General features: G+C 47.2%; 1 protein-coding gene and 1 long non-coding RNA gene across 2 annotated transcripts in view; one reads left to right on the top strand and one right to left on the bottom strand.

Moving 5' to 3' along the window:
• BRD4 (bromodomain containing 4) overlaps positions 1-27,941 on the top strand; it is a 96,642-nt gene that overhangs the window by 34,316 nt on the left and 34,385 nt on the right. Inside the window, 1 exon segment of the mRNA XM_024236798.2 lies at positions 25,955-26,273. Within this exon segment, the coding sequence (XP_024092566.1) occupies positions 25,989-26,273 (285 nt within the window). The 5' untranslated portion in view covers positions 25,955-25,988.
• LOC129051744 (uncharacterized) lies at positions 341-17,445 on the bottom strand. The gene is made up of 3 exons (XR_008516185.2): positions 16,544-17,445; positions 4,680-4,867; positions 341-4,533 (listed from the first exon to the last, which is right to left on the bottom strand). It is a non-coding gene; the product is annotated as an uncharacterized LOC129051744 (long non-coding RNA).

The following is a 27,941-nucleotide window of genomic DNA, read 5'->3' as shown; positions in this document are numbered from 1 at the left end:
CTGCCTGTTTCTACAAAGTGGGGGATACCTAGCCACCCCGGTGGGCAGCCATGATAGCTGAGCATGTTTGCTCCCCGTGTGTCCACTTACTGCAAGTGTTTGTGGTGCCACCGTGACTGGGGAAGGGCTCTGTGCCAGCAGAAGAGAGTTGTTGCTACACCTGGGGTGTGACCTGTAAAGGTGACACGATGTGCCAGCAGTTACCCAAATGTCAGAATCCTAGGAAATTATCCTGGGCTGCTTGGGGATGTCTTAGTGTGAGACCTGTTTTCTTTCTTTGGGTCTTAGGCGGAGTCAGATTGATTATTTGAATGATTGGGCATTCTTTCTGTTAAGCTGATTTTCTGATTATGGGAAGTAGATTGTTATAATTTTGGCTTAGTTCAAAGTGTTAGGGAAGCTGTATAGAATTTCTTTCATCTCTTTTTCAGAGTGGGGTGAGGAGAGAAGGGAAATAACCACAAGTTTTTTTTTTTTTTTTTTTTTCTTTTTTGAGGTGGAGTCTCGCCCTGTTGCCCAGGCCGGAGTGCAGTGATGCAATCTCTGCTCACTGCAACCGCCACCCCCCGGGTTCAAGTGATTCTTCTGCTTCAGCCTCCCGAGTAGCTGGGACTACAGGCGCCTGCCACCATGCCTGGCTAATTTTTGTATTTTTAATAGAGACGGGGATCTCACCATATTGGGCAGGCTGGTCTTGATCTCCTGACCTCGTGATCTGCCCCCCTCAGCCTCCCAAAGTGCTGGGATTACAGGCATGAGCCACCATGCCTGGCCAACCGCAAGCTTTTATATTAAGAATGCAAAGAGCATTTTGCATTTTTCTTGAAAGCTATTGAGTTAACCACAGTCCTGTACATACTTAGCTAAGATTCAAGGAAAAACAAGCCAAATATTCCAGCAGTGCTTACGCTAAGTGTTTTTGTTTGTGGACCTCCACCCATGTTTGTGCCTTTTGCAGAGCCCTCCTTAATAAACTGTTGCTTATAATAAAGTCCAAATTTAGCTATGAGTCATTGGGCCTGCAGAGGCAGGCACAGAGGGATCTTTTCTCAGGATTATTGGGTGCTGCTGTAACCCTTGTGAGGCAGGCCATCATCTTGTGCCTCATCGTGGCTCTCCCAACTGCAGATTCCACTGGTCGTAATAGAATCTCCTGTAATGCTTCCTTTTCTTTCATCTTGCAGGCAAGATTGCAGAAATGCTTGAGGTCGTGGATGGCCACACGTGTAGGCAGCACTCTTTCACCTGGTTCCTTGGGTTTCATGGGCTTGGTCCTTATATGCTGCCATTACCATTTCACCTGCAATTTTCCAACTGGTTTCTACCTCTTACATCATCTGCTGTGACGAAGGTTGGCTTCATACAGAGGAAGTGAGGACTCCTGGTTAGAGCCCGCAATTGTATTCCATTTGCCAGCAGGTGGGGCATCTGCCACTAAACCTGATCCCTGAGCAAAGGCATGTCCAAAAGCAGATGAGATGTCAACTTGCTCTGAAAGAGGCCCATTAGCTCTGTAAATACAGAGCGTATCTTAGTTCTTTGCATTTGTCCAGTAAACGCTACAAAGAAATGTGTGGAAGTGCGTCAGGCTTTGATGGATAAAAGACTTGAAAAGCAACCACAGTACCCCAAGGCGATTTTAAACCTCTGTGAAGCCAGGGTTTGGGGGGGTTCGGTGGCGGTGGCTCAGTGCTTCTCTGTATGGTGCGTACGTTGTTTATTCAGGAAGATAGGGAGCAGCAGTATAGTCCATCAGATGTTTTCTTAGCAACGGCTCTCAAGTAGATTTAGGACTGCAGAAGGAGCAGCTTGGAAGGCTCTGCAGTCTGCGCAGCCTGGTCAACGGGAGGGCACAACTGGAGACCATGCCAGGCCTGGCTGCCATGCTATGTTGTGTCTTTTGTTAAGAATGTAGCTGAGGGCTAATGTAACTGAGGGCTACTGCTGTATCACATCCTGTGACTTTGTGTGTCAAAGGGGAAGGAACTTTTAAACATCTATCTGTTAGAAGCTATGCTGGCTGCTTTTTTGTATCTTTTGTTGACTCCTCACAAAGATACAAGGTAGATGTTACGAAATCCACCTAGAAGATGGACCTGGGGCTGAGGTGCCTCCCCAGGGGCAGGATCTGAACAAAGATCTTCTGGCTTTGAAGTATCTGTTTGTTTCATGTGGTGGCTATTGGTGGAGGGGCTTCTGCCGTCAGAGACTACTCTCCATGAGAGGTGGGCAGAAAGGGTTATATGCCTAGAGAACCAGGGAGAAACAGTTGCTCTTCAGATTAGAGAAGTCTCTGTCAGCACAACTCCTTTGTTAAGGGGATTTTCAGAGGATTTAGAGTAAGTTGATTTGTCTCCCTTTATGCCCCTGGATTTTCCAACTTAAAGCTCTGCTGTTGGACGGAGTGGTGCTTCAGAATCTCGGTGTGGCTGGACAGTCAGGAGACTGCACTTTGGGATGCTACCTCACATCCTAGATCCTTTTGGCTCCTTGTCCACTTTAGCAGCCATGGTTTACTCTCCGCGCCACTGCGGTCTAAAGACACACTGGCTGGTCTGCAGACATCATGCGCTAGCCTCTGCCTCAGGCTTTGGGCTTTGTGTGGCTGACCATCGTGGCTAATCTCTGGCTTTCTTCAAACACACATTGAGGCCTGTCAACCTGCAAAGCACTCACTAGATGCTGTCCACGCCAATATGCACTTGGAAGAAGGGGAACAAACGCGGCCACAGCATTACAGTGTGGTAGATGCTGTGGTTACTTGTAATTGTGCATTGCTGGTATATAAAGAAGCAGTTGATGTTTGTGTATCCCGCAGCCTTGCTTCTTATCCAGGAGTCTTCAGGAATTTTTTTTTTTTTTATTTTGAGATGGAGTCTCGCTCTGTCACCGGGCTGGAGTACAGCGGCACGATCTTGGCTCACTGCAACCTCTCTCTCCTGGGTTCAAGCAATTCTCCTGCCTCAGCCTCCTGAGTAGCTGGAACTACAGGCGTGCGCCACCACATCCAGCTAATTTTTGTATTTTTAGTAGAGACGGGATATCACCATGTTGGCCAGGATGGTCTTGATCTCCTGGGCTTGTGATGTGCCCGGCTGGAATTCTTTACCTCAACAATCATATCTGTGAACAAAGACAGTTTTTTTTGGAGACTGAGTTTCGCCTTTGTTGCCCAGGCTGGAGTGCAGTGGCACAATCTCAGCTCACTGCAACCTCCACTTGCTGGGTTCAAGCGATTCTCCTGCCTCAGCCTTCCGAATAGCTGGGATCACAGGCATGTGCCACTATGCCTGGCTAATTTTTGTATTTTTAGTAGAGATAGAGTTTCACTATGTTGGCCAGGCTGGTCCTGAACTCCTGACCTCAGGTGATCCACCTGCCTCGGCCTCCCAAAGTGCTGGGATTACAGGCGTGAACCACCGCACGCAGCCCCCACAAAGGCAGTTTTATTTCTTCCTTCCCAATCTGTGCCTCTCTCATTTCCTTTTCTTGTCTTATTACATTAGTTTGGACTTGAAGTATGATTGAAAAGGAGTGGTAAGAAAGAATATGCTTGTCTTGTTCCAGATGCAGGGGGAAAGCATCTAGTTTCTCAGCATTAAGTAGACCCTGTGATTGTGATAAGGCAAATTCTGGCCACAGCAACAGTTGGGAAAGCCACCCAAGGCAGGCTTGAAATTAGTAAAAGTGGAGGACACACGGAAAGCCTTTTGAAGGAAAGATTTTAGCCAGATGGAGTGCCTTGGAGGACAAGGTATTCCCGGCAGAGAAAGCCTAGTGTATTGATAGACGAAATCAAGGGTCAGGAGGCCACATGAGCTAGCAACAGCAAGTGCATCTGTGAGAGAGATGCGGGAACCTGTCTCTAGTCCCTGGGCTCTTGTTAGATGCCCAGCGCCCTGAGGTGCTAGGGATAATAGTATGCATAGACACCAGACATACACCGTGGCACCCCCAGGCTGCAGTGGGACATGGCACAGGTTTCTCCAGCAAGCTGGTTTTCTGGGATGGGCAGAGGTTCAACTTCAACAATATGGTTTGTTCCCTGGGCTGTTGCCCTCTTTTATGGAACCTTTTATTTAATAGCAGGCTAGAAAATTGTAAACAGCACAAAGTAGTAATATGGCGTTGAGTGTTTAGATGGAAAACATTCATAGCTGAACCGTAGTTTTTATCTTCATTTTGGAGCTGGTCATGTTCTTTGGTCTCTGAATGGCCTTCTGGGCGTGGGGCTTGGGACAGCCTGCACACCTTTCAGTATCCTTGACTGCCTGCTACTTCACCGCACAGGGCTCCAGATTCCCCTCACTGGCTGTCTGTGTCCCAGGCACCTTGAATGTCGGCCAGGCCCTAGGGACCCAGGCTCTGAGGAGACAGCGATTCTGTTCATTTTGGATTAGCCGTGGCACCCAGCCATCATTTACAACATTCTTCCCTGGGAACCTGGCAGAGAAGTCCCAAGAATTGGCTCGATGAACATTTGGATCACGATCCTCTCCTGAGCTGTTGGCTGCCTGTGGTGTATTGAGATTTCTGCAAAAACAGTGGGAAAGGGGAACAAAATTAGCCCTGGATTTCTGGGCCAGTTCTTTTAGTGTCATCCTCCCACACCTAACCTTCCAGGTGGCAAGATAACCGAGCTTTGCTTGCGTTCAGTGCTTGCTGCAAAAATCGCTTACCAACATTCCTCTTCTCATCCCCTTTTGGAGTGGAGAGGAAGCAAATGGGCCCATTCACATGAGGTGTTTCCACCTAACTGGCAGACAGCATCTTGAGGGCTGGGTGCCTGTCCTCCAGATGTGTCCAGAGCAGCCACAGTCTCTCTCCTCTGCTGTGAACTGCACGTCCAGACCTTTATCAGTTACAGCTGCAGAAATGCAAGGGAACAAGAACATTTCGCCTTGGCGTTTATGTTTTGCTCAACACAGAAATGTTTAGTTTCAGAGTATGAGAAAATCGTTACATTTGCGAAAACTCAGACTCATGGTATGTCCTAGCATGGTGCTCCATTTCTTAATTGTTCCTGATTGTGCTATCCAGGAGCCCCCAGCCCTCAGTCTACTCATTAGCATACAAAAAGACACTTAGCGTTTTGGGGATTCCAGGGAGTTGTATGCCAGGAAACAGTGAAGACCAATTATGTATTTTACAATATCACATGCTACAACTTGGATGAATCTTAAGACATTATGCTAAGAGAAAGAAGCCAGACACAAAAGGGCAAATATTGTGATTCAACTTACATGAGATACCAAAAATTGTCAAATACATAGACAAAAAATAGTGGTTACCACGAGCAGCAGGATTAAGGAGTTACTGTTTAGTGGGTAGAGTTTCTTTTTGGAATGATGAAAAAGTTCCAGAGGAGGATAGTGATGATGGTTGCACAACAGTGTAAATGTACTTAATGCCACTGAATTGTACACCTAAAAATGGTTAAAATGGCGGATTTTAGGTTCTGTATATTTTACAATAAACATTTAAAATATAGGTGTGCTTTACCCCTTCTGGGTCGCTAGCTTGGGGACACCTTACTATCAGTCATATCCACCAGAGACTGTAACGAGTGGTGCCTGCACGAGTTGGCTAAAGCTCTTACGCTCTGCCATGGCGGTTAAATTTTTGGCTGATTTTTCTTTTGGCAAAAGGACATAGCTGTCTGCTTTCCTGCTATCAAGTTGCCAGCTGTTGCTTCCTGTCTTGTGCCTTTAACTGCTACTCTCCTTTTAATGGTCTGCTTATGATCTGGTGTCCTGGGAACTGAGATAAGCCTGCCAGTGGCCTTACCCGGGCCACCCTGCTGGGTCTACCCAGTGCCACCCTCCTGGGGCTTCTGGTTTGGGCTCAGGTAGCCAGGAGCCCTTAAAACAACCACTCTAGTGTTTTTAACAAGCGAAACTGTATGGTTTCAGGCTTGTTTTTTAGCTTCGGTTTTTATATTGGCACCTGAGGTTCAGCTAATCTTTTTTTGAGTTAAAGATGACCTTATTTATTTATTTTTTTCTTTCAGCCTGGATGTCACTGTTTTGAGTGGTGCTGCCATTGGCCTCCTTGAACTTTTGGCATCGACAGTAGTCGGCTGTTGTGGAGACACCCAGGTGTGCACTTGGTGTGGTCTGGCAGGAAGCACCCTTTCAGGGACACTTAACTCCAAGAGGAGTTAAGAGGAGTAGGACATTAACTACCAGCAGTGTGAGCAGAGTTACCCTCCTTCTGTTGCTGCAATCCTTTCACATCCAAAATTGTGAGACCTAAAACTAGACTTTTAGTTTGGGGATGTTTCAGGCTTTTCTTTTCTTTCTTTTTTTTTTCCTTTCTTTTTTTTTTGAGACAGAGTCTTGATCTGTCACCTAGGCTGGAGTGCAGTGGCACCATCTCGGCTCACTGCAAGCCCCGCCTCCTGGGTTAATACCATTCTCCTGCCTCAGCCTCCTCAGTAGCTGGGACTACAGGTGCCCGCCACCACACCCGGCTAATTTTTTGTATTTTTAGTAGAGATGGGATTTCACCATGTTAGTCAGGATGGTCTCGATCTCCTGACCTCGCGATCCGCCCGCCTCAGCCTCCCAAAGTGCTGGGATTACAGGCGTGAGCCACTGCGCCCGGCCCAGGCTTTTCAAAGAAACATCTACAGGTGTTTTCTCATTTGCTCATGATGCCTTATTAGGCAGGTAGTTTTCCCCATAGTCCATTGTGTGGTCCAAATTAGTGCCAAGGGCTTCTGGGTCCAGCATTTCCAGCAGCAGAGACAGACCCTTTGGGGTGTAGATAAGTCATCTGAGTCTGCAGCCATAATTGAGTGTCATGAAGGCACCTCCAGATGGCTGTGAAATGAAGCTCTTTTGCCTTTGGCCTATGAGAACTGTATAACTTCTGAGAATTCCAGGATACAGAGAACGCCAGGATGGGATCATTAAGTATGGTGGGATGTTGTGATAACTAGGGAGTCTCCTTTTGGCTTCCTTTCCCAATTAAAGGTGGAACATATTTGTAAAATGAAAAATGTGGCTTCGATTAGCTGAGTGGCTATCATTCAGCACTGCTTACAGTTTATTTAGGGAATCATTTTGTCACTACCTAGCAAAATAACTGGTATACTGGAAGGAATTACCATCCTTTTGGCTGTAACAATGTAAACCTAAGGGTTGCTGACATCATAACCTGCCTGAAGGGTAGAGTCAAGGATGACTGAACCTTTGCTTGACTCAGGAAGATACACATAAGCTTCTTATAATCAATGTCTAGGCAAAGTAGTACAGCATGCAAACCACTGAAGTCGTATGGGATTGCTTAATGAGCTGCTCTTTTACATATGTACATTAATTCTCAAAGGCATAATCAGTCCTTTTTCATTATCTTTAAAGATGATAGTATAAAGATGCTATCACCAAATGGAAGCTGTGGTTTTAAGTAAGCCACAAGCCCCTGTGTTCAAAATAGTTATATATCAGGGGAACCAGCTTTAGAGCAATTTGCACATAAATGAGATGTTCCAGTGGAGAATGTGTATATTCTCTGGGTGGACTGTTACCCTGTTCAGTGCATAATATGGAGGCAATGAGAAGAGATTAGGAACCACAGAGCCTCACTTGTGAAAGTCATAAGGAGTAGGAATTTTAAAAGTGCCATCCCATCTGCCGCCTACATTTTTTTTTTCCATAGGGTTTACCATCTCCTAATTTTAGTTGTTATTTTCATTCTTGATTGTCTATCTGTTCCTGTGAACCCACAAGGGCAGATGTCTTTGTGTTGAATCTCCTGAGCCCACAGTCTCCCAAGAGATGTAGTAGGATGAGTCAGAACTCTCAGTATTTTAATCTAAACCAGGAACATTTCAAATGATGGGGATACCGAATCATCCCCAGGCACCTGCTGGTTGGCTAGCCTCAACTAGGAGCTGATTTGCAGTCTGTTCTTCACCTTAACACCATCTCCTTATAGGCCCACTCCAGGAGCAGGGCATAGCAAGTCAGGAGCAGGCCCAGTAGACACATGTTAGGAACAGGATCGGGGTGGTGGTGGTGGGTGATAAGCAATGGTCAGGTCACAGTTACCATAACCCATTGACTTGGGGATTTTGCAGGGTCTGAAGTGCCATCATACCCACTTTCCATCTGGGACCAGTAAAAAAAAATACCATATGTGTTTTTAATGCAATAGACTCTTTTCTTTTCTTTTTTATTTATGAAGAACACTTTTTAAAACCTCTCAGATGTCTCCTTGGGTTGAAATCAAATTTATAATAGCCTGTATATCATCCCCTGGAGATAGCAAAACCAACTCATGAGGGAGCCTGTGTTTATGAGGGAAGAGGGGGTACACTTAGGTTTTCATATATATGGGTATGAGATGGAACACACTGGAAACATGAAAACTGCAGGCTTAGATGAGAAGCGGGTGTATGTGTTGTGAGCTTTACCATCTGAGGCAGGGTCCCAGCCTGGCCATATTAGCTGTTTGCCTAGAGCATCTTTATATGGGTTGGTGTTCTGTATGTTGAAATGAATAAAATTGCTTCCCCGGGGCTGGAACACATCTGTTTGGGTGGTGTTCTGGGTGTATACTTGTACCCATTTATTATTAAAGGAGTGGTTTGAGTTTGTACTGGACCTGATGAGAGTTTTTCTTTTTCAGCACTCGTGATGCATTTCTTCACCTGAAAGTATAATGCGTTTTGATTTCTATGGCAACCAGTGAACGCCAAGGGAACAAATTCTATTTCTGTGTTCTAACGTAACAGGATTAGTGGAGGCACATCAAAAATTCCATTCTAAGTCAGTGCTGCGTTTTGAAGAGAATTGAAATGGTCTAGTACTAACTTTTTAACATTGACTTTGAATACACTTCTAATAATCCACATGTCAGTCAGCTCACTCTTGGTGTTAAATGTCATTCAAGCAGGAGGAGGCCTTGATGGGAGCTTCTTTTTAATCTCCAATGGATCCTCAGTAAAGTCCTTACGGATTTCATTTTCTGGGTTTCAGAAGTACACACACCTGTCATTAGGGGTTCATGTGCCCAGCATGTGACCCCCTGCCCTACCCTTAAGCCTAAGGCAGTCATACGGTTTTTAATGTGTCTATTCTGCCTTGAAACCAAACCTCTCCAAGAACTAAAACAAAAATGTGAATTACTCCTTGCCCTTCAGGCTGCTTCGTTGGAAAGCCTTCCCTCACCTGAGCCCCTTGCTGAGAGGCCTGTAGCACCCTGTGAAGTGGCCCCGTTTTCCTTCCTGTCTATGCAGGCAGGGACCTGGCTGTGGGTGTGGTGCCCCGTGGGCAGAACCCAGAGGCTGGGGGGCTCCAGTGTCCTTACAGGCACACTTCTTCCATTGCTTGTGAGCCACATCTTTCCTAGCTTCCATTCTCCTGGTTTCATCAGATCTGTTAGGATGGTGCAAAAGTAACTGCTGTTTTGGCTTTTTTTTTTTTTTTTTTTGGATCAAAACCACAATTACTTTTGCACTAACCTAGCCACTTTGAGAGTAGTTTTGAGTGGGAAGTAATACCCATCTATTTTCTGATTTATTTTATTATTTTATTATTTTTTTACTTTTTTTTAAGATGGAGTTTCGCTCTTGTTGCCCAGGCTGGAGTGCAGTGGCGCGATCTTGGCTCACCGCAACCTCCGCTTCCAGCGTTCAAGCGATTCTCATGCCTCAGCCTCCCGAGTAGCTGGGATTACAGGCATATGCCACCACGTCCGGCCAGTTTTATATTTTTAGTAGAGACAGGGTTTCTCCATGTTGGTCAGGTTGGTCCCGAACTCCTGACCTCAGGTGATCCACCCACCTCGGCCTCCCAAAGTGCTGGGATTACAGGCGTGAGCCACCGCACCTGGCTGTTTTCTGATTTTAAGTAGCTAAAGAGTCTAGCTTTCTACTGGAATCATTTGGAAAGGTCGTGGGAGAAACATCTCAAGCCTGCCTAGGTTGTCTCTTTAGGGCCTGGCCTCTGGCTTGGGCACTAGTTGTCAGAACCCAGAAAACAGAAGTATGGGGTCTGGGTCGGGGAGTGGGGTTACTGAACAAAGGTATTTTGAGGTAAAAGACGTGAAGCATTTCTAACGTGGTTCTGTAGTTTGCTTTCCCTAGGTTGTTATGGACCAAGAGACTGTAGCTGACTTTGTTTAGCTCTCATGTTCAGGGATGGAGGAGGGGGCTTGAGTGTTAACAGCCGCCTTGACACAGTGGGGACCTGGTGGCTGTGGAAGGCTGAGGAGTCGGTGCCTGCGCCTCTGAACTTTCCCTCCCCTCAGCAGATGGTACTGTTGTGTGTTCTCTCTGATGCCAGTGAAAGAGCTCATTCATGCCATTCACAGAGTAGTGTGCTTAGAACTCAGCCCTCCTCCATCTGCAGGGGCAGGCACCCGCCACTGGGCTTAGTGGCAACCCTCGGGCGTTGACTTCCTTCGGCAGCCCTGTGTGTCTGCTGGGCAGCGCACCGGCCTGTGTAGCACCAGCTGCTTGGCTGCTTTGGTAAAAACAAGGGAAGTCTGAAGCTGTTCTGTGCTCTGCACACCAGCAGCAGAAGCCAGCCGAGGGTGTGGATGGGCTTAAGGCAGCGTCTGTAGTTCCGGATGAATTCTGCCTGTGCCTCGTAAACAGCTTCTGGGAAGGAGCTGATTTTTGATGGGTGATTGTCCAAGTTTATAACTGGATCCTGTGTTTCACTCTTCTTCTTCTATTTATTTTTATTTATTATTTTTTGAGACGTGGTCTTGCTCTGTCACCAGTCTGGAGGGCAGATCATAGCTCACTGCAGCCTGAAACTCCTGGCTTCAAGCGATCCTTCCCAGCCCCCCATAAATCCTTTTAAAGTAAGTTGCAGATGTGATATTACCTTGTGTACTTCAGCAAACATTTCTTAAGGGCATTCTCTTTGAAAGCAGGAACTGAAACATATATTTGTATGCCCATGTTCATAGCAGCCCTATACACAGTAGCCAAAAGGTATTATAGAAGCAACCTGTGTCCATTGATGGATGGATAGATAGGCAAAATATGAAGTATTAATCAGCCTCTAAGAAGGAATGAAATTCAGGCCGGGTGCAGTGGCTCACGCCTGTAATCCCAGCACTTTGGGAGGCCGAGGTGGGCAGATCATCTAAGTCAGGAGTTCGAGATCAGCCTGACCAACTTGGTGAAACCCTGTCCCTACTAAAAATACAGAAATTAGCCAGATGTGGTGGCACATGTCTGTAGTCCCAGCTACTCGGGAGGCTGAGGCACAAGAATCGCCGAACCCAGGAGGTGGAGGTTGCAGTGAGCCTAGATCGTACCACTGCACTCCAGCTTGGGCGACAAAGGGAGACTGTCTCAAAAAAAAAAAGAAATTCAGAGGTGCTACAATGTGGATGAACCTAGAAGACATTATGCCAAGTGAAATACGACAACCACAAAAAGACAAATACTTCGTGATTTCACTCACGCTAGGTACCTATAGGAGTCACTTCCACAGAGACAGAAAGTAGAATGGTGGTTGCCAGAGGCAGGGATTGGGAGTTAGTGTTTAGTGGACATATGGGTTACAGAGTTTGTTTTGCAAGGTGAAAGAGTTCTGAAACGCCCAGTTGTGGTGGCTCATCTGTAGTCCCAGCACTTTGGGAGACTGAGGCAGGAATATTGCTTGAGCCCAGGAGTTTGAGACCAGCCTGAGCAACATAGCAAGACCCCATCTTTAAAGAAAATAAATACATAAATTAAAAAGTTCTGGAGCTAGATAGTGGTTGCATAGTAGCGTGAATGTACTTAATGTCACCAAACTATACAGTAAAAAAATAGTTAAAGTGGTAAATTTTATGGTACATATATTTTACCATAATAAAAATAAGATTATTAAAGTTTTTACTGTGTCTTTAAAAAAAAAAAGAATAAAGGCATTGTCCTCTAAAACCGCATAAACATTTTTTTGCATACAGGAAACTCAACAATGATTGTATCCTGTGTTGAGATTTCCCATATGTTTCCCCCATTCACACAAGTTCACACATCACAGGTGATGTGTTAATACTCATGCTGTGTTAATGTTTTCTTTTAAATAGATATATTTTAGTTGAGCAGGTTGATTTAAAGCACAGGTGGATCTGTGGGTGATAAAAGTGGTAGGTATGGAAACTGACTGGGTTCTAACCAGCCTGAATGTGTAGTATTCCCCATCCCTGTGGTCCCAGAGCAGAGTTCCTAAAATGCCTGCCTTTGGCCTCCTAGCCAATGAAACCTCTTAGATTTTCACAGTGAGGTCAGCACTAACCCCACATGGCTCTTGAGCATCAAAAAATGTGGCTAGTGCTACTGAGGAAATGAATTTTTACTTTAATCAAATTCTAATTAATTTTCACAGCTGATGCTCAGTTTAGTTAATGAATCCAGATATGTTGGGGACACCTCGGGTATGTGAATCTACTTTTTCAGCTGCAAGTTTTATGGAATCTAAATACAGATCACATATTTTGCATGAAAATTTAGCACCTGAATTGTGCTGTGACTGTGGGGCATGCACACTTAGATTTCACAGATTTAGTAAGGAAAGAAATGTTACACGTTTACATGTCGAAATGGTATTTTGGGTAAGCATACCTGCTTTCTCTGTTAATGTGGCTCCTAGAAAATTTGAAATGGCATGAGTAGCCACATTATATTTCTGTTGGACATGCGCAGATGTGCAAGTATGGAGTTTCACTTTCTCCATGCAGCAGCCACCTTCCTCTCCCATGCCCTCCACCTGATGTCCCTATTACTTCCCTGTCTCTGCTGCTGAAGGCTCTTTCTCATCTTCTGTGCTAATAAGACCTCCAGCCTGTGAGTACCACGGTGCCTGATTATGGGCTTGCTGCAGCACTGTGTTGGCTTCTCCATGTTAGGCCGGCACAGGGGAGGGGCTATGCTGCTTCTCTCATCTGCTCAGGGTGGAGGGGACTGGACTGATTTGTGTTACTGGATACCTGAGGAAAGACCTTTGTCCCCCTTTGTCTGGCTTTTGGCCTTAGGTCCATAGGACAGAGGCATGGGAAGAATTGGTGGGAGGGTATTGGAACTTAGGAGAGGGTAATGGGGCACCTCCTTGATGTGGCTGCCTCCCTGGATGAGGCAAGCCTAGCATGGCATCTGGGAGAACCTGGGAATGACTTACGGAGCTAGGGAAGGCCAGTGGGCCTCATGCTGCCAGCCTGTTGCTCTCTGGCTCTCCTCACACGCGCCTCCTAAAGCAGTTACTAAACTCAGAGTGGGTAGCATCCTAACTAAGCCAGGTGTCTCTCCTGCTGTGCTTCGTGCCCCCACCCACCCCTGGCCATTTAAGTCCTCCTTAAAGTATTTTTTCCCTTTAGTTTCTGATTGATAACTGTGTTGATGGTATTTCAGGGAGTTGGAAAAAACAAATGTAAAAAGTAGTAATAAAAAATTAGCCAAAGTTATGTTATCTTGCCATCTCTTTTCTACTCAGGGATGTGCACTTTTTAAAATTTTTTCATTCTGTATGCTAGACCCTAGTCTAAGGCTTTATTTATGTGTGATGCACCTTATTTCTACATCCTTAGATTTTTTTTTCTTTTTTTGAGACAGGGTCTCACTCTGTCACCCAGGTTGGAGTGCAGTGGTGTGATTTCGGCTCACAGCAACCTCTGTCTGCCAGGCTCAAGCGATCCTCCCTCCTTGGCCTCCCGAGTAGCTGGGCAGAGTAGCTGGGACCACAGGCGTGCACCACCACGCCTGGCTAATCTTTTGTATTTTTGGTAGAGACATGGTTTTCCCATGTTGCCCAGGCTGGGCCTGAACTCTTGAACTTAATCAGATTTTTAGTAGAAAGGTGGTGAGGCATTCCTAGGGACTGCCACAGGTTCCATACGAGTGTGATAGTCGCTGCCCTGGGTTTTGGTTTCTGTTGGTCTGAAAATTCCTTACCAGTTAAGTGGCTGTTACTCCTCAGTGGACTCAAAGGACAAGCTGGCCACATCTGCAGGGGAGTGAACTTAGGTTGTATGATGGACTGTTGAGTCTGCAAGATGCCAGCTTAGCTGCATCCGAGGCTTCCTTGTGGCACAGCACCCAGGGCTGCTCTGTGAGTGGCTGCTGCCTGCAGGGGCTGGAGACAGGAGGAAGGGTGTGCGCAGTGAGGAGATGAGGCATGCTCTGTGTCTTTTCTCTCCAGCACCTCCATGCACTCGCCTGTCAGTGTGAGAGTTGGGCTGCTTGACTTCTGTGGGTTATTTACTTTGTGGAAGTTAGGTGGAATTAAGGGCAAACAAGAACATGGTTCTCGCAAAGTGATTATGCCTGCCAAGTTTTTTGCTTCCTTAGCTGTTGTTGTCTGAAATGGTGTGGGTTTCATTTTATTCTGCTCATTTACATTCTGAAAGTTACTGAGATGAGAGGGTGACAGCTATTTACTTCCAAGCATCCCTCTCCAGCAGACTCAGTTCAATTGTCTGGACAGAAGTGCACACTGAATGTATGTGGAGGACCTCCCAGCAGTGCATGGAATGGGTTATCTGGGTGGCTTGCTTTTTTACCTGAGGGAAGAGAAGCCTGAAAGTGAAGTTAATGTTGCCTGGAAGGTGGGGACCCCTTGGCCTGTTTCCCTAGGACAGCATTGACCATCAAAGACTTCTGTAAAGTTGTAGGAATGGCCTTTTGTGTACCCTTGGGGGTGTGGATCAGATATAAATCCAGCACCTGAGACCCTGTCAGCTCTCACTGACTGGTCATCTTTGGGTCTTGGGTCAGTCTTCAGTTCCTGCTTTGTCAGCCAGGGACTTGGGGTCTTTGGAAGCTGGAAGCTGTGACATTAATTTAGCGTCACATTGTGTGTTCCCTTTTCTTCAAGAAAAGTGATGCCGTTCCTCCTCCTGATCCCCATAGATTGGATTCTGTACCTGATGAGTGGTGAGGGCAAGATGAGAAGAAAAGTCATCTTGTCTGAAGCCATTTCTTGAGAGTGTCTAGATATTGACTGGTGTAACGTTTTTCCAGATCTTTCTCTTAAAATCACAATGAAGTGCCCAGGGTAATATCATTGAAGAAAAGATAATCCCATTAACGTCAGCTCTTCATCGAGATACCCAGGCTTTGATATCTCTGGACCCTGAGTCAGTGTGTGCTATTGCCTTTCATGCATGTGTCTGTTCCTGGCTCCATCTCTCCTCGTGCCCATCAAAGGTCTAGTTTGGCTTTCCCACCCAGCAAGGGCTCTTGGTAGTCATCATGGCTAAAATGTTGCTGGTGGGGGTGTTGGGTCATGGTGTCTCTAAAAGCACTTGTGCCAGCCCTGTTCTCTTTTGTGTCCCCAGTGAGTGTGGGCAGGTTCCAGGGACACCTTGAGTCAGCTGCTGCTCTGCTGCTTTGAGAAGAAACTTAGAGGCGTGATACACTCTTGCTTACTCACCCGGGCTGCTTCCCAGTGGATGAAATTAGAGCAGTTGATTGGAATGTCACCTTTCCCACTCGTGGATCTGTTTCAGGAGTTCAGTGTTGTTTCCACTTACACGTAACAGGACTGTGTGTTAAGCTGGTGTGTTTTGGAACATTTCAGCCACAGGCATTGTGGTCATGAACCATGCAGATTGTCGTTTGCATTTCACTCATCTCTCTCTTGGCTTCCCAAATTCCCAAAGGGTGTGATTTTGACCACTCACATAGAAGTTGGCATAACATGTTTCCCTGGTGTTTGGTATATAGGAAATTTTTATAGTTTTAAATTTAAATGAGGATTATGAGCTTAGTTTTTATGCTTTTGTTTGCAATGGGAAAATTTCGGAAGACCGGTGTGATGTCATCCGGAGAAATTTTCTGATTGGCACCAGGGGCAGCCCAAGACTGTATTATCAGCTGAGTTTAACTAAACCTGTTTTTCACTCTTAAACTTTCTTCTCATTTTAATTCTTCGTGCCCTCTAAGAAGTGAACTTCCTCTCCCACTCTTGCTGCCTTTGTAGTCTTTCATTCTCCAAGTGTGTCCCCTGTGTTTCCTTCCTCCTAGGAAACACCCCTCTTAAGCAGAGCAAAGTGCCCAGCTCACTGCCAGCCCCTGCTTTGTGATCTACATTGCTCCCTGGCCATCTTGGAGTCTCTCTCAAAGGAGGGTTTTAATCCATAAATTCACAGTCATGTCACATTGTGTTTCATAATTTAATTATTTAATTTATTATTATTTTTAAAGACAGAGTCTTACTCTATCGCCTAGGCTGGAGTGCAGTGACATGATCATAGCTTAACTGCTGCAGCCTCGCTGAGCTCAAGCAGTGCTCCTGCCTCAGCCTCCTAAGAGCTGGGACTGTGTGCCAGCACTTCCAGCTGTGTTTCATATTATGGTGCGGATGAATCTCAGTGCCACATACCCCACAGCTCTGTTGAAAAAGATGAATAGCTGAAAAGGTGTAAAGTAAAGACAGGTAAAGGAGATGGGGAAATGACTTTAAAGGAGTCAACAAGGAGAAAATGCCACTCTTACCTGAGTCAGTGGGAATGCATAGCTTGAATTAATGACATTTCTATCATAATCTTTCAGCCTGTAATTTGGCCAGGTGTAGTGCCTGAAGGGCCAACTTACCAGGTAGAAGTGGACAGACACCAAGAGGCCAGTACGGGCTTGGGGCTTGTCAAAGGGGATAGATTGCATACAGGCTGAGTAGTTTTTACATGTGTGCCGAGTGGTTGGTTGGTTGGTTTTCAGTGTAAGTAGGTGTTGTCATCCACACACCTGCCACCACCTCCGGCTTCATTCTGTGGGTCTTTGTGCCCACCCACCTGGCATTGTTACCTAATTTCATCTGTAATTTTGCATCCTGCATTTCTAATGTAACATCACATTCTCTCTCCTTCACAAAGTCTAGAAATCTATGGAATGGGCTGCAAACTGTGGCCTGCAGGCCAGTCATTTTTTTTTGGCACACAGTGAGGCTCATTTGTTTCAGGATTATTTGTGGCTGCTTTCATTTTATGATGATGGCAGAGTGGAATATTTTAACAGGCTGTTTGTCCTGCACAGCTGACAATATTTGCTCTCTGGCCCTTTACAGGAAAAGTTAGCCTAGCCTGCCCCTGCTGGAATACATTTTAACCCAACAGTTTTTGTTTGTTTGTTTTGGAGATAGAGTCTCGCTCTGTTGCCCAGGCTGGAGTGCAGTGGCGCGATCTTGGCTCACTACAACCTCTGCCTCCCAAGTTCAAGCAATTCTTCTGCCTCAGACTCCTGAGTAGCTGGGACTACAGGTGCACGCCGCCATGCCTGGCTAACTGTTTGTATATTAGTAGAGATAGGGTTTCACTGTGTTGCCCATGCTGGTCTTGAACTCCTGAACTCAGGCAATCCACCCGCCTCGGCCTCCCAAAGTGCTGGGATTATAGATGTGAGCCACCATGCCTGGCCAACCCAACAGTTTTGATCTTGTCCATGTCAAAGTTTTGTTTTTGCTACATGCTTCTCACAGGAACATTTTACATTCATGAATCCATCCGCCCAGATTTAACCATCAGCAACATGATGTAACCCACGTGTAACAATGGATCCTTTCACTGTACTTGAGCCACTTGTCCCTCCAGCTGCTGGCAGCTTTTGCAGCGAAAAGATGCTGCAGCATTTTCAGTGTTACTAATTTAATTAGTCTGCTGATGAGTTTCAAAAGCAAAGAGACTGGAATTCTGGTTGGTGAGATTGTGGCCTGCCCAGTTTCCTGGTCCTCCTGGCTGCAAGATCCTTGTGTGCCTGTGTCCCCTCCAGTGGGGAACAGAGAGCTTGAGTGTGGCTCACACTTTCCACTAGCAGGAAGGCCGGTATATCTCTGCCTTGGCTTGTCTGATCCAAGGCAAGCTGCAGGGTCTGGGGTACTGCAGAGTCAAGCGGTAATGGGGCCCCACCACTTGGCTGGTCCAAGGGGTGGGGGGCGGGGTGTATACACAGTGCATGAAGGAGGATTAAGGCCTCTAAGAGCTGCCTCGGCGCACGGCCACTGGCCCGGCTCCAGGCGGCGCAGTCTGGCTGATGACACGAGCGCTGTTCTCACCAGCTGCCTGAGCCGGTCAGATGGAAAAGTAATCCTGTTTGTGCTTCCCCACTGACACAGATTGCACAATTAAACAAGCCGCTGTCATGAATTTGAAGTAGCTGCCACTCTAGCACCTAGGAGGGGAATAGACCTTCTGATATTGATGTTGTGTAATCAGCATTTCAGCAAAGATGTTTCTAGGACAAGATAAGATGTAAATTGCTGTAAATTGAATTGTATTGAGAAATTACCAGGTTTTTACCAGTCAAGGTCCCTCATCCTCTTGTTTTTGTCTCTGGGCAGAATCTAGCATTCCCTGAAAATCATTGTTTATTCAGGAGCCTTGGAGCGGTGGAGAGGTGACCTCCTCTACCTGAAGGGTATGTGTGACTGTGAACTTGTGATTTCATGAGGGGCTGTAGTCAGTTGGCATTGGCTGGCAGTCTGTATGGAATAAAACAAATTTAAGCCATGTCCCCTCAGGCATCTTACTGCTTGGGAAGCATAAATGACAACTTGGTGTCCCTTCCCCTTGCCCCCACACCTCATGGCTTCAGCACGGTGGTATGTTTTAGATTTCAGCTATGACACGGGATATGTCTCATTGTAAGCAGATGGCCAGGTGCTGCAGGGAGAGGTCTCGGCTCAGATTTGTTTATGAGGATGAAATTCTTTGGAAATACTACTGCTAGAAGTCTGACTTAAGACCCAGCTTATGGGCCACGTGGCACTCAGCTGCTTCTGCAGAGAAGGCAGGCCACTGATGGGTACAGCAAAGTGTGGTGCTGCTGGCCAAGCCAAAGACCCTTGTGGGATGACTGGGCCTCTGCCCCTCGTGGGTGTCGCCACTGTGCTTGGTGAGTGGAGACAGCTGTGGAGCAGAGGACTTGAAGCACACGCTGTTCCAAATGACGTCCAGCCAACCAGGCCACCATCCACTCTGCCTCTGTCACCATGGGGATGATGATGAAGATGATAAAGTCACAGCCTGCTTTTTAGGGTTGTTGTGTGGATAACTAAGCCAATACAGATGAAGTGCTCGATAACAGCATCAGCTCAAGAAGTGGCAGGTACCTCCTGTGGAGCTCTTCTAGGCCCTGGTGCAGGTCTGTGTGATGATGGCTTGCATAAAGCTCTGCTAAGTGTGGTTTAACCAGCCATCGTCTTGGCGACTGCTCCTGCCTTCCCTGGCGTCTTTCTGCCTGTGTGCTCCATCACTTTAGGAGAGGGGTGAGTCTGAACAGACCAGACAGAATGAAGGCAGGATTACTGGGTTTCAAGGGGTCCGCTGGGAGGCCAGGACTTCAGGTAGAAATACAAATACAAAATATAGCTGGTCCCAACCCATTGGTTTTCTCTGTGACTTGTGATGGACGGAACTGGGAACTGAATCTCCACCAATCAGCAGATTCTGGGCAGTTGTTTGTGGTCTTTCTCTTTTCCTCTCTGGCTTGCCTTTGGAGTCCCAGAACTAAGCCTGCCCTGCGTGTCTGTATCTATCTATATCCTGCTTTCTAATCTCCTTTCCTGGTCTGGGAACAGGTTGCTTGGGGCCAGGCTGCTTTGTGATGAGTGGGCTCAGAACAAAGCCTGTCTGGAGACCCTGAAAGCCCCTTCGAAGGATAGGAGCTAATTGGGGCGGGCGATGGAGAGAACTATGACTTGATGGAGGATACCAGTGAAGAGGGCTTGCTGCCATCCACTTTGCAAGTAGGGACTACATCATTGCAGAAAGTGTTCAAACTTTCTGAACTGGTTTTGGATTTTTTGTTTTCTATATCTTTTGTTCGATTTCTAATTTGTCTGAACTATTGACTAGATTGTAAATAAAGTTAGTCCAAGGAAACAATTTGTTTCCTGATCAAAGTTATAAAACATTACAGTTGTGTTCTCTGTTAAGTACTGTCTATCCCTAACATTTTCCCAAAATTCACTTAAATATTACGATTGCAAAGAACATCTTTGAAAACAGGCATGCTTAGCCGGGTGCGGTGGCTCACGCCTGTAATCCCAGCACTGTGGGAGGCCGAGGTGGGCGGATCACCTGATGTCGGGAGTTTGAGACCAGCCTGACCAACATGGAGAAACCCCATCTCTACTAAAAATACAAAATTAGCCAGGCGTGGAGGCGCATGCTTGTAATACCAGCTACTCAGGAGGCTGAGGCCGGAGAATTGCTGGAACCTGGGAGGCAGAGGTTACAGTGAGTCGAGATCACACTATTGTGCTCCAGTCTGGGCAACAAGAGCAAAACTCCATCTCAAAAAAGAAGAAAGAAAAGAAAACAGGCATGCTTAATCAGAGGTCTATGAATTTAGAGGGAAAATTTACATTTTTATTTTCATTAACCCTTAGAAGTTCCCAAATTTTCTTGGTTCACAACATCCTTAAACGTCTCAATTTTTTCTGTGATGCTCTCAGGCTAAAGGAAATAGCCAACAATATTGTTTATTAGGTGGTTAAGCACAAGCAGCAGAATAAGTACCAGTGTCTTAACAACTGTGTAGCTGTCTGAAAAAAACATAGGAATATATATTTTATCCTTACCTAACCATAGTTACTCTTTTTTTTTTTTTTTTTTTTTTTTGGCGGGGGGTGGGCAGAGTTTTGCTTTGTTGCCCAGGCTGGAGTACAGTGGCACAATCTCTGCTCACTGCAACCTCCACTTCCCAGGTTCAAGTGATTCTCCTGTCTCAGCCTCTGGAGTAGCTGGGATTACAGGCGTGCGCCACCATACCTGGCTGATTTTTTTTGTATTTTTAGTAGAGATGGGGTTTCACCAGATTGGCAGGCTGGTCTCCAACTCCTGACCTCAAGTGATCTGCCCACCTCGTGTTCCCAGAGTGCTGGGATTACAGGTGTGGCCCGCCATGCCTGGCCCATAGTTACTTTCTAATAGGATGTGTCTGCCTGTTGGATGCTGCACAAATCCTCAAACCTTAGAACCAGGTTGGATGTCACTACCTGCATTTCCTGTTGATGTTGATTTTTTTTTTTTTTTTTTTTTTGAGACGGAGTCTTGCTCTGTCTCCCAGGCCGGAATGCAGTTGTGCTGTCTTGGCTCACTGCAAGCTCCGCCTCCCAGGTTCACGCCATTCTCCTGCCTCAGCCTCCCAAGTAGCTGGGACTACAGGCGCCCACTGCCATGCCTGGCTAATTTTTTGTATTTTTAGTAGAGATGGGGTTTCACTGTGTTGGCCAGGATGGTCTCGGTCTCCTGACCTCGTGATCCGCCCACCTCGGCCTCCCAAAGTGCTGGGATTACAGGTGTTCATGTTGATTTTTATATGACCTTTGCTTTTTTTGTTTGTTTGTTTTGTTTTGGAGATGGAGTCTTGCTCTGTTGCCCAGGCTGGAGTATAGTGGCGCCATCTCTGCTCACTGCAACCTTCACCTTCTGGGTTTAAGTAATTCTCCTGCCTCAGCCTCCTGAGTAGCTGGGACCACAGGTGTACACCACCATGCCTGGGTACTTTTTTTTTTTTTGGTAGAGATAGGGTTGCACTATGTTGGCCAGGCTGGTCTCAAATTCCAGACTTAAGATGATCCACCTGCCATGGCCTCCCAAAGTGCTGGGATTACAGGCGTGAGCCACTGTGCCTGGGCAATCTTTGTTTTTTATTACAGCAACTTGCTGATCAAGTGTTGCAGGCTGTGACACTGTTGAAAGGAATATAGTGCAATCTGGTGTTGAAATGATCAATTGCCTTGTGCTGATAGTTCCTGCAATGCCATCTGAGTTTACCATGACATCCCCAAGGCACCTGGGCACTCAGTTTGGGAACTACAGCATTGTCTAACCTTGCTTCATCCTTTTCTTCTACACTGGGAACATGATATAGGGTTTCTATTGGAAGTAGATACAAAAGTGGGACATCAAGTTCAATTATGTAGCCTTCTTTGGATTGGAAACAATAAGCGAAATTCTTTTCCTTTCCTTGACCTTCAGCTAACTCTTAACCTGGTGAATGGTGGCTCCTGCTTTTTGGCCACAGGTCAGTATGAAAATGGAGAGGGAGCAGCAGTTTTTAATCTTTTCAACGGAAAACTTGGAAGATGTTGTCTCCTGTTAACTATGCCAGGCATGCCTTCTCTTGCCGCTGCCTGCCTGACCCCCACCACAGAAGCGCACACACTCTTCCTCCGCCTCTGGTCTCATTCTCTGTCCCTTCTTCAGAGATGCTGCCTGTCCCTCGGGTCAGTGCAGATCCCTCTCCCCATCCATGGCCAGAGCAGCCCTGCCCTTCTCCTCCACGGTATTCACCCCATGTATTGCCTAATCACTCGGGAGAATGCCATGTCAACCGCTGAGTCCTAGGGCAAGGCATGTTAGGACCTGTTGCCTGAGCGAGCGACTGAGTCTGGTGGTCTCCACATTATCCATGTGAGAGTGTGAACTGTTTTGCTTTTCCAGAGCTTTGAGATTGAGCTGGAAGCCCCAGGATGACAATCTGGGTGTGGTCACTAAGGGTTCACCTCCTGTGTGCTGAGAAGATAAAAGTGAAATAAAGATGAGCCTGTCTTCAGGTTCCTAGGGGGCTGACCATGGAACTCACTAGATGGAGATGAGGGAAGCACCAGATGCTATGGGCCAGAGAGAGAGAGAGAGTCTGCGAGCCTATGTCTGCGTCCATCCATCTGTCTGGCAGTAGAGCTAGCAGATCAAAGGCTGAAGGTGACAAGGGTGGCTGACTTGTTGTTAGAGCCTAGATGCTAGGGGCCTGGGGCAGTGTGGGGTTCGGGGGAACCGCTGTGGGAAGAATTCGCCCAAGGAGGCTGACCTCATCAAATCTGGGCCTTAGAAAAGTCATCTGGCTCTCACATAGGACTTCTCACTGTACCTCTCTTTCTTGCCCCCTGACAGACTAAAAGTGGTTGGTTTTCCTCATGTTTCTTGTCACTGCAGTAAGAGTGGGCTCTTGAAGTTTCCCAAGGGTCTTACTTTCCTGTAGTCATGGGAAGGCTGTGGGCATAGCAATAGGTCAGTGTGGTCCCTTGAGGTGCAGGTACTGCACAGGCCCAGAGTGGGTGCAGGAGTCCCAGGCATCTTATGGTGATCTCTCTTGTGGGGCCATGGATATCACTTTCTTTTCTTTTTCTTTTTTTTTTTTTGAGATGGAGTTTTACTCTTGTTGCCCAGGCTGGAGTACAGTGGCACAATCATGGCTCACTGCAGTTTCCGCCTCCCAGGTTCAAGCAATTCTCCGGCTTTGGCCTCTCGAGTAGCTGGCCACCATGCCTGGCTAAATTTTTTGTATTTTTAGTAGAGATGGGGTTTCATCATGTTGGCCAGGCTCGTCTCCAACTCCTGACCTCAAGTGACCCACCCTTCTTGGCCTCCCGAAGTGCTGGGATTACAGGCGTGAGCCACCGTGCCCGGCCAGATGTCACTTTCATTGGTTATCTTCAGAGCCTCCTTAAAGAAACTTTGGGGTACTGGTAGCTACCAGATTTGTCTTATGTGTCGAACATGTCATACCTTCACATTTGAACAGACAACCTCCAGCAGTTTCTTTCCACAGGGACCTGGGTGTGTGTTTGTTAAGGATGGTGGCCACTGTGTCACAACCATCTGTGTTGGACACTTCTGATGTGTGTGTGTGCAGCTCACTGATGAGGACTTCCTTAATTCAAAGGCCAACTTAACTGCCCAGGAATCAGATGCCAGGTTTTGGGCCACTCTATCTGCTTAGACCTGGTGTTTCCACTCCTGGGTCAGGTACTTCTCTCTGCCTTGGTTTCCCTATCTGTAAAGTGGGGATGAGGCCAGAAGCAATGTTAGCATTTTTGAGGATTTAACTGTTACTGTGCATCACTTGTGAGCTGGCTGGCTAGGGAAGGGTGTTTTGGCTTTTGCAATGGCTTAAAACACCAAATGAGGCAAGGTTCAAGAGTCAGGTTTTCTGTAGAAAACTGTTTTTTTCCTCTTGTGAACAGAAAATTCAGCTTCTGTCCGGGCATGGTGGCTCATGCCTGTAACCCCAGCAATTTGGGAGGCCGAGGCGGGCGGATCACCTGAGGTCAGGAGTTTGAGACCAGCCTGGCCAACATGGTGAAACCCCATCTCTACTAAAAATACAAATATTAGCCAGCCATGGTGGCACACGCCTGTAATCCTAGCTACTGGGGAGGCTGAGGTGGGAGAATCACTTGACCCTGGAAGGCAGAGGTTGCAGTGAGCCAAGATTGCACCACTGCACTGCCTGGGCAACAGACCCTGTCTCCAAAAAAAAAAAAAAGAAAAAGAAAAATTTAGCTTCCTCGGCTCAAGGGCCTGTCTAGGCCTGGTGAGAAGGTGAAGAAGAGTGGTCACTGGCCCGGAGCACACATGAGTTTTCATCCCTTGGCTTTGCTGCAAGTCTTTTTGGAAAGAGACAAGCATGGCCCAGCCTAGAAGTTCTAGAAGTCCTTGGCCTCATCTTGCCTCAAGGGCATTGCTTGGAGATTTCCAGAATGTCATTACTTAATGGAAAATTTATAGGGTCTGCTTCCTTTTGGGACAGCTTGGCTCTGCACCCTGGCCTCCTGTGTCCTTGTGGCTGGGCTGCTCCCGCCCCTGCCTGCCATCACTCACCTGGCATGTGCTTGGTGCGCAGCATCAGCTGTATGTTTCTGGAGCTGCTTTCTAGGAGAAATCTAATCATAGAAACCAAACTGAATGGCATTCCTTGGCCTTACTCTTTGTACCCTCCATCCCGGGATCCAGGCTTCCCCAGTGCCTTTAGGCCTCCCCTCCCCTTGACCCCATCACACTTGTCCCCATTGGTCACTTTGGACTTGCTGGTCCTGCTGCATGGAAGCCCTCTCCAGCCTACTCCACATGTGAGTGGGGTTTAAGCCCCACTGACGTGTTTCCTTGTCTGTGATGCTGTCCTTTTACCAATACTTGTGTCCAGTCACTTGGTGTGTCCTGTAATCTATCTGTGTCTGGACCAAGACTGGTACACTGGACCCAAGGTTCCCAGCAAGCTGATATGTGGCTGGTGTCATTTGTCTCTGTGTCTTCTCCTATCTCACTGGCCTCCTTTCTCCACAGCCTAGTCCGTGGAGTTGCTTTATGTAGCAAATTCTCCGTTTGGAGCTTTTAAAATAGGATTATTTGCCAGAACTGCATTTACAAAAAAAAGTTTGTGTAATCCTGGTTTAAATAAATTACACAAAGTAATTCACTGGCAGCTAGGGTGCCTAGTGTGTGCTAGGCATAAAGCTGCTTCTGGACCCACTAAAAGTTCATCCCAGAATGATGTCTCCACTGAGTTCTTAGGTTTATTACTAGAGATGAAAAAAAAAAAAAATAAGAAAATGGTAGGTCTAGTATGGATTCATTTTTATCGGCAGTAAACATGCAGATTCTTTCCTCAGCAAACCTGCGTTATTTAAGTTACCCAGAAAATATTCTTAGTAAGTTTGTGGCTTTGCCCTGAGCACTTGGCAGTGGACTGGGTGGGCCATCCATGGGTGGACAGACCCAGCCTTCCTGCTTCTCCTTGCCTGGCCCACCAAATGGAATTACTGACGTAGCTCGATGCTTTGTGTGTGATAAATGCAAACAGTTTTAATGTAAATGTCATATGTGGGAACCTGCACATCATCCCCTTCCACACACAGGCAGCATCTCCTAAAAACTCACAGGTGGGAAAAGGGAGGTGCAGGTTTGTGAGACGTGGCTTCATTGTACATCCTTCCCCATGACCTTCATAGTTCCCAGAGCCTTTGCTGGCTCCTAGTGGGCTCTCACCACCTCACTCTGCCTCCTCTGTTGGTTTGTGGTCTCCTCCCTGCTGGAGGGTAAGTCTTTGGGGAGAGGAGACATTGGAACCCTTTCATTCAAAGCATGGGGTGGCCCTTCTGGCCAACCTGGCTAGCTACCGCCAGGGAACTCAGTCCTTGGAGACCACAGCCAGAGGGACTTGTCATTCTGAGCGGTGCCCATCTGCTGACTGATGTCTCACGGGGGCTCTTCTCTTCCTTTGTAGAGTGCCTGGTGAAGAATGTGATGGGATCACTAGCATGTCTGCGGAGAGCGGCCCTGGGACGAGATTGAGAAATCTGCCAGTAATGGGGGATGGACTAGAAACTTCCCAAATGTCTACAACGCAGGCCCAGGCCCAACCCCAGCCAGCCAACGCAGCCAGCACCAACCCCCCGCCCCCGGAGACCTCCAACCCTAACAAGCCCAAGAGGCAGACCAACCAACTGCAATACCTGCTCAGAGTGGTGCTCAAGACACTATGGAAACACCAGTTTGCGTGGCCTTTCCAGCAGCCTGTGGATGCCGTCAAGCTGAACCTCCCTGTAAGTAGTGTGGGCAGGGCCCAGGGTGGCCGTCCTCGAGGTCTCCTCCTGCATGTCTCCTGGTCAGGGGGAGGGTAGGAGATGCATTTGGAGTCGTGGTGAGAGCTGCAGGGCCCTTAAGTGAGTGGTTTCAGCAGTTCTGATCAGTTGAAATCGGGGAGAAAGAACGAGCTGATTTGGCTTAACAATAACTGGTTTCTTAGATATTGGAATCCTGGGGGAAATTGTGTAGAGGTTGAAGCAGTGGGAGAAAGGAAGGCCCACAGATCTACTTCCAGTTCCATGGTGAGTTGAAGTCAGAGCACTTGGCCATCTTAGCCCCTTCCTTTCTCAGGTGTGGACGTAGTTGATCAAGGATAAGTAGACGTAGTTGATCAAACTATGCTAGAGGGGGATTGGCTTGCTGCAGTAGCGGTCACCTAGCATCATCATCACTGTCACCCGGAGCACACGGTGGGGAAAGGTAGTGGATTACCTTGCAGGGAGTGCAAGTACATGGAGGCGTCCCCAGTTGGAGAAAGGTGGCTGTGGCTGCAGCTGCACGGGTGGTGTTGCCCTCCCTCCCTCTGGCTACAGCACACTTGCTCTTGTGCTTTTGTGAGCCCGCCCCTCTTCTCTTTCCCTAGAGAGTTTTCCATTTGCCCATGTCCTTAGCAAACTGTTGTGCAAGTAAACTTGTATCTCCAGCTGAACCTCAGGGAGCAGATGGAATAAATGCTTTAGGTTTTTTCTTTTCTTCAAAGCACCAAGGACTAATTGTCTTTAAATTGTCCTTTGCTGTTTGCCAAGTCCTGTACACCCCCTGGCAAGTGCATTAGGTGGTTGTAGCCACTGACCCAGGCTGGTGTGTGCACACTAGAGCCACTGGTGTGTAGGAGCAGCCTTAGCCTCTGCCAGGCATCCTTACTCCAAAGTTTAAAGCCATTGTGTCTGTAAGAACTGTCTGGTGCTATTGGTTCACTGAATACATGTCATGCACTCGGGGGAAGATAATCAGAACAGGGCAGTACGTGTCTGGGTCTTGAAATGGCTCAGGAAAGGTATGGAGGCAAAAGAAGGGCCACACTCTCCATTGACCAAGATAAGGAGTGGAGGCAGTCAGCTGTGTTGGCCTGCGGGAGGGAGACTGTTGGGGGAGCTCACTGCACCAATCTCTAACTGGGCTGGACAGGGTCCATAGTTGAGAATGACATTCTCAGAGCAGATGCACAGAACCAGGAGAAAAGGAACTGGGGACTGGAGTGGAACCCAGAGCACCGTGAGGCCCTTAGCGGTTGGAGGGAAGGCAGAAGGCCTACAGAAGAGAGCATTTCCCCAGATTCCAACATCAGAAGCTACAGGGAGGTAAAAGAGATGAGGATTCCAACCTGACCGTCCTGTTGACCTTTAGGAGGGCATTGGTGATCTTAGGAAGACGTGACACAGAAGTAGAAACCAGATTTCCGACGGTGTGAAGGAGAAGGTGAGGATGTGAAGCCACCATTTCGAGAAGCTTGGCTTTGAAGGGAAACACATCAGTGCCAGAATAGCAGAGGGGTCAGCTTGTTACAAGAAAACGCAGTAGGAACTGAAGCAGGGAGGGCTGAGAAGGTGAAGACAGGAGAAGGAAGAGCTGGGGGACTTGAGATTGCTGAGAAGCAGCAACATCCCAGTTGAGGTTGAGGGAAC

This window comes from Pongo abelii, chromosome 20 (assembly GCF_028885655.2).
Source record: "Pongo abelii isolate AG06213 chromosome 20, NHGRI_mPonAbe1-v2.0_pri, whole genome shotgun sequence".
NCBI lineage: Eukaryota > Metazoa > Chordata > Mammalia > Primates > Hominidae > Pongo > Pongo abelii.
The sequence above is the reverse complement of the archived record's forward strand: the minus strand, read 5'-3'. Positions and strand labels throughout refer to the sequence as shown.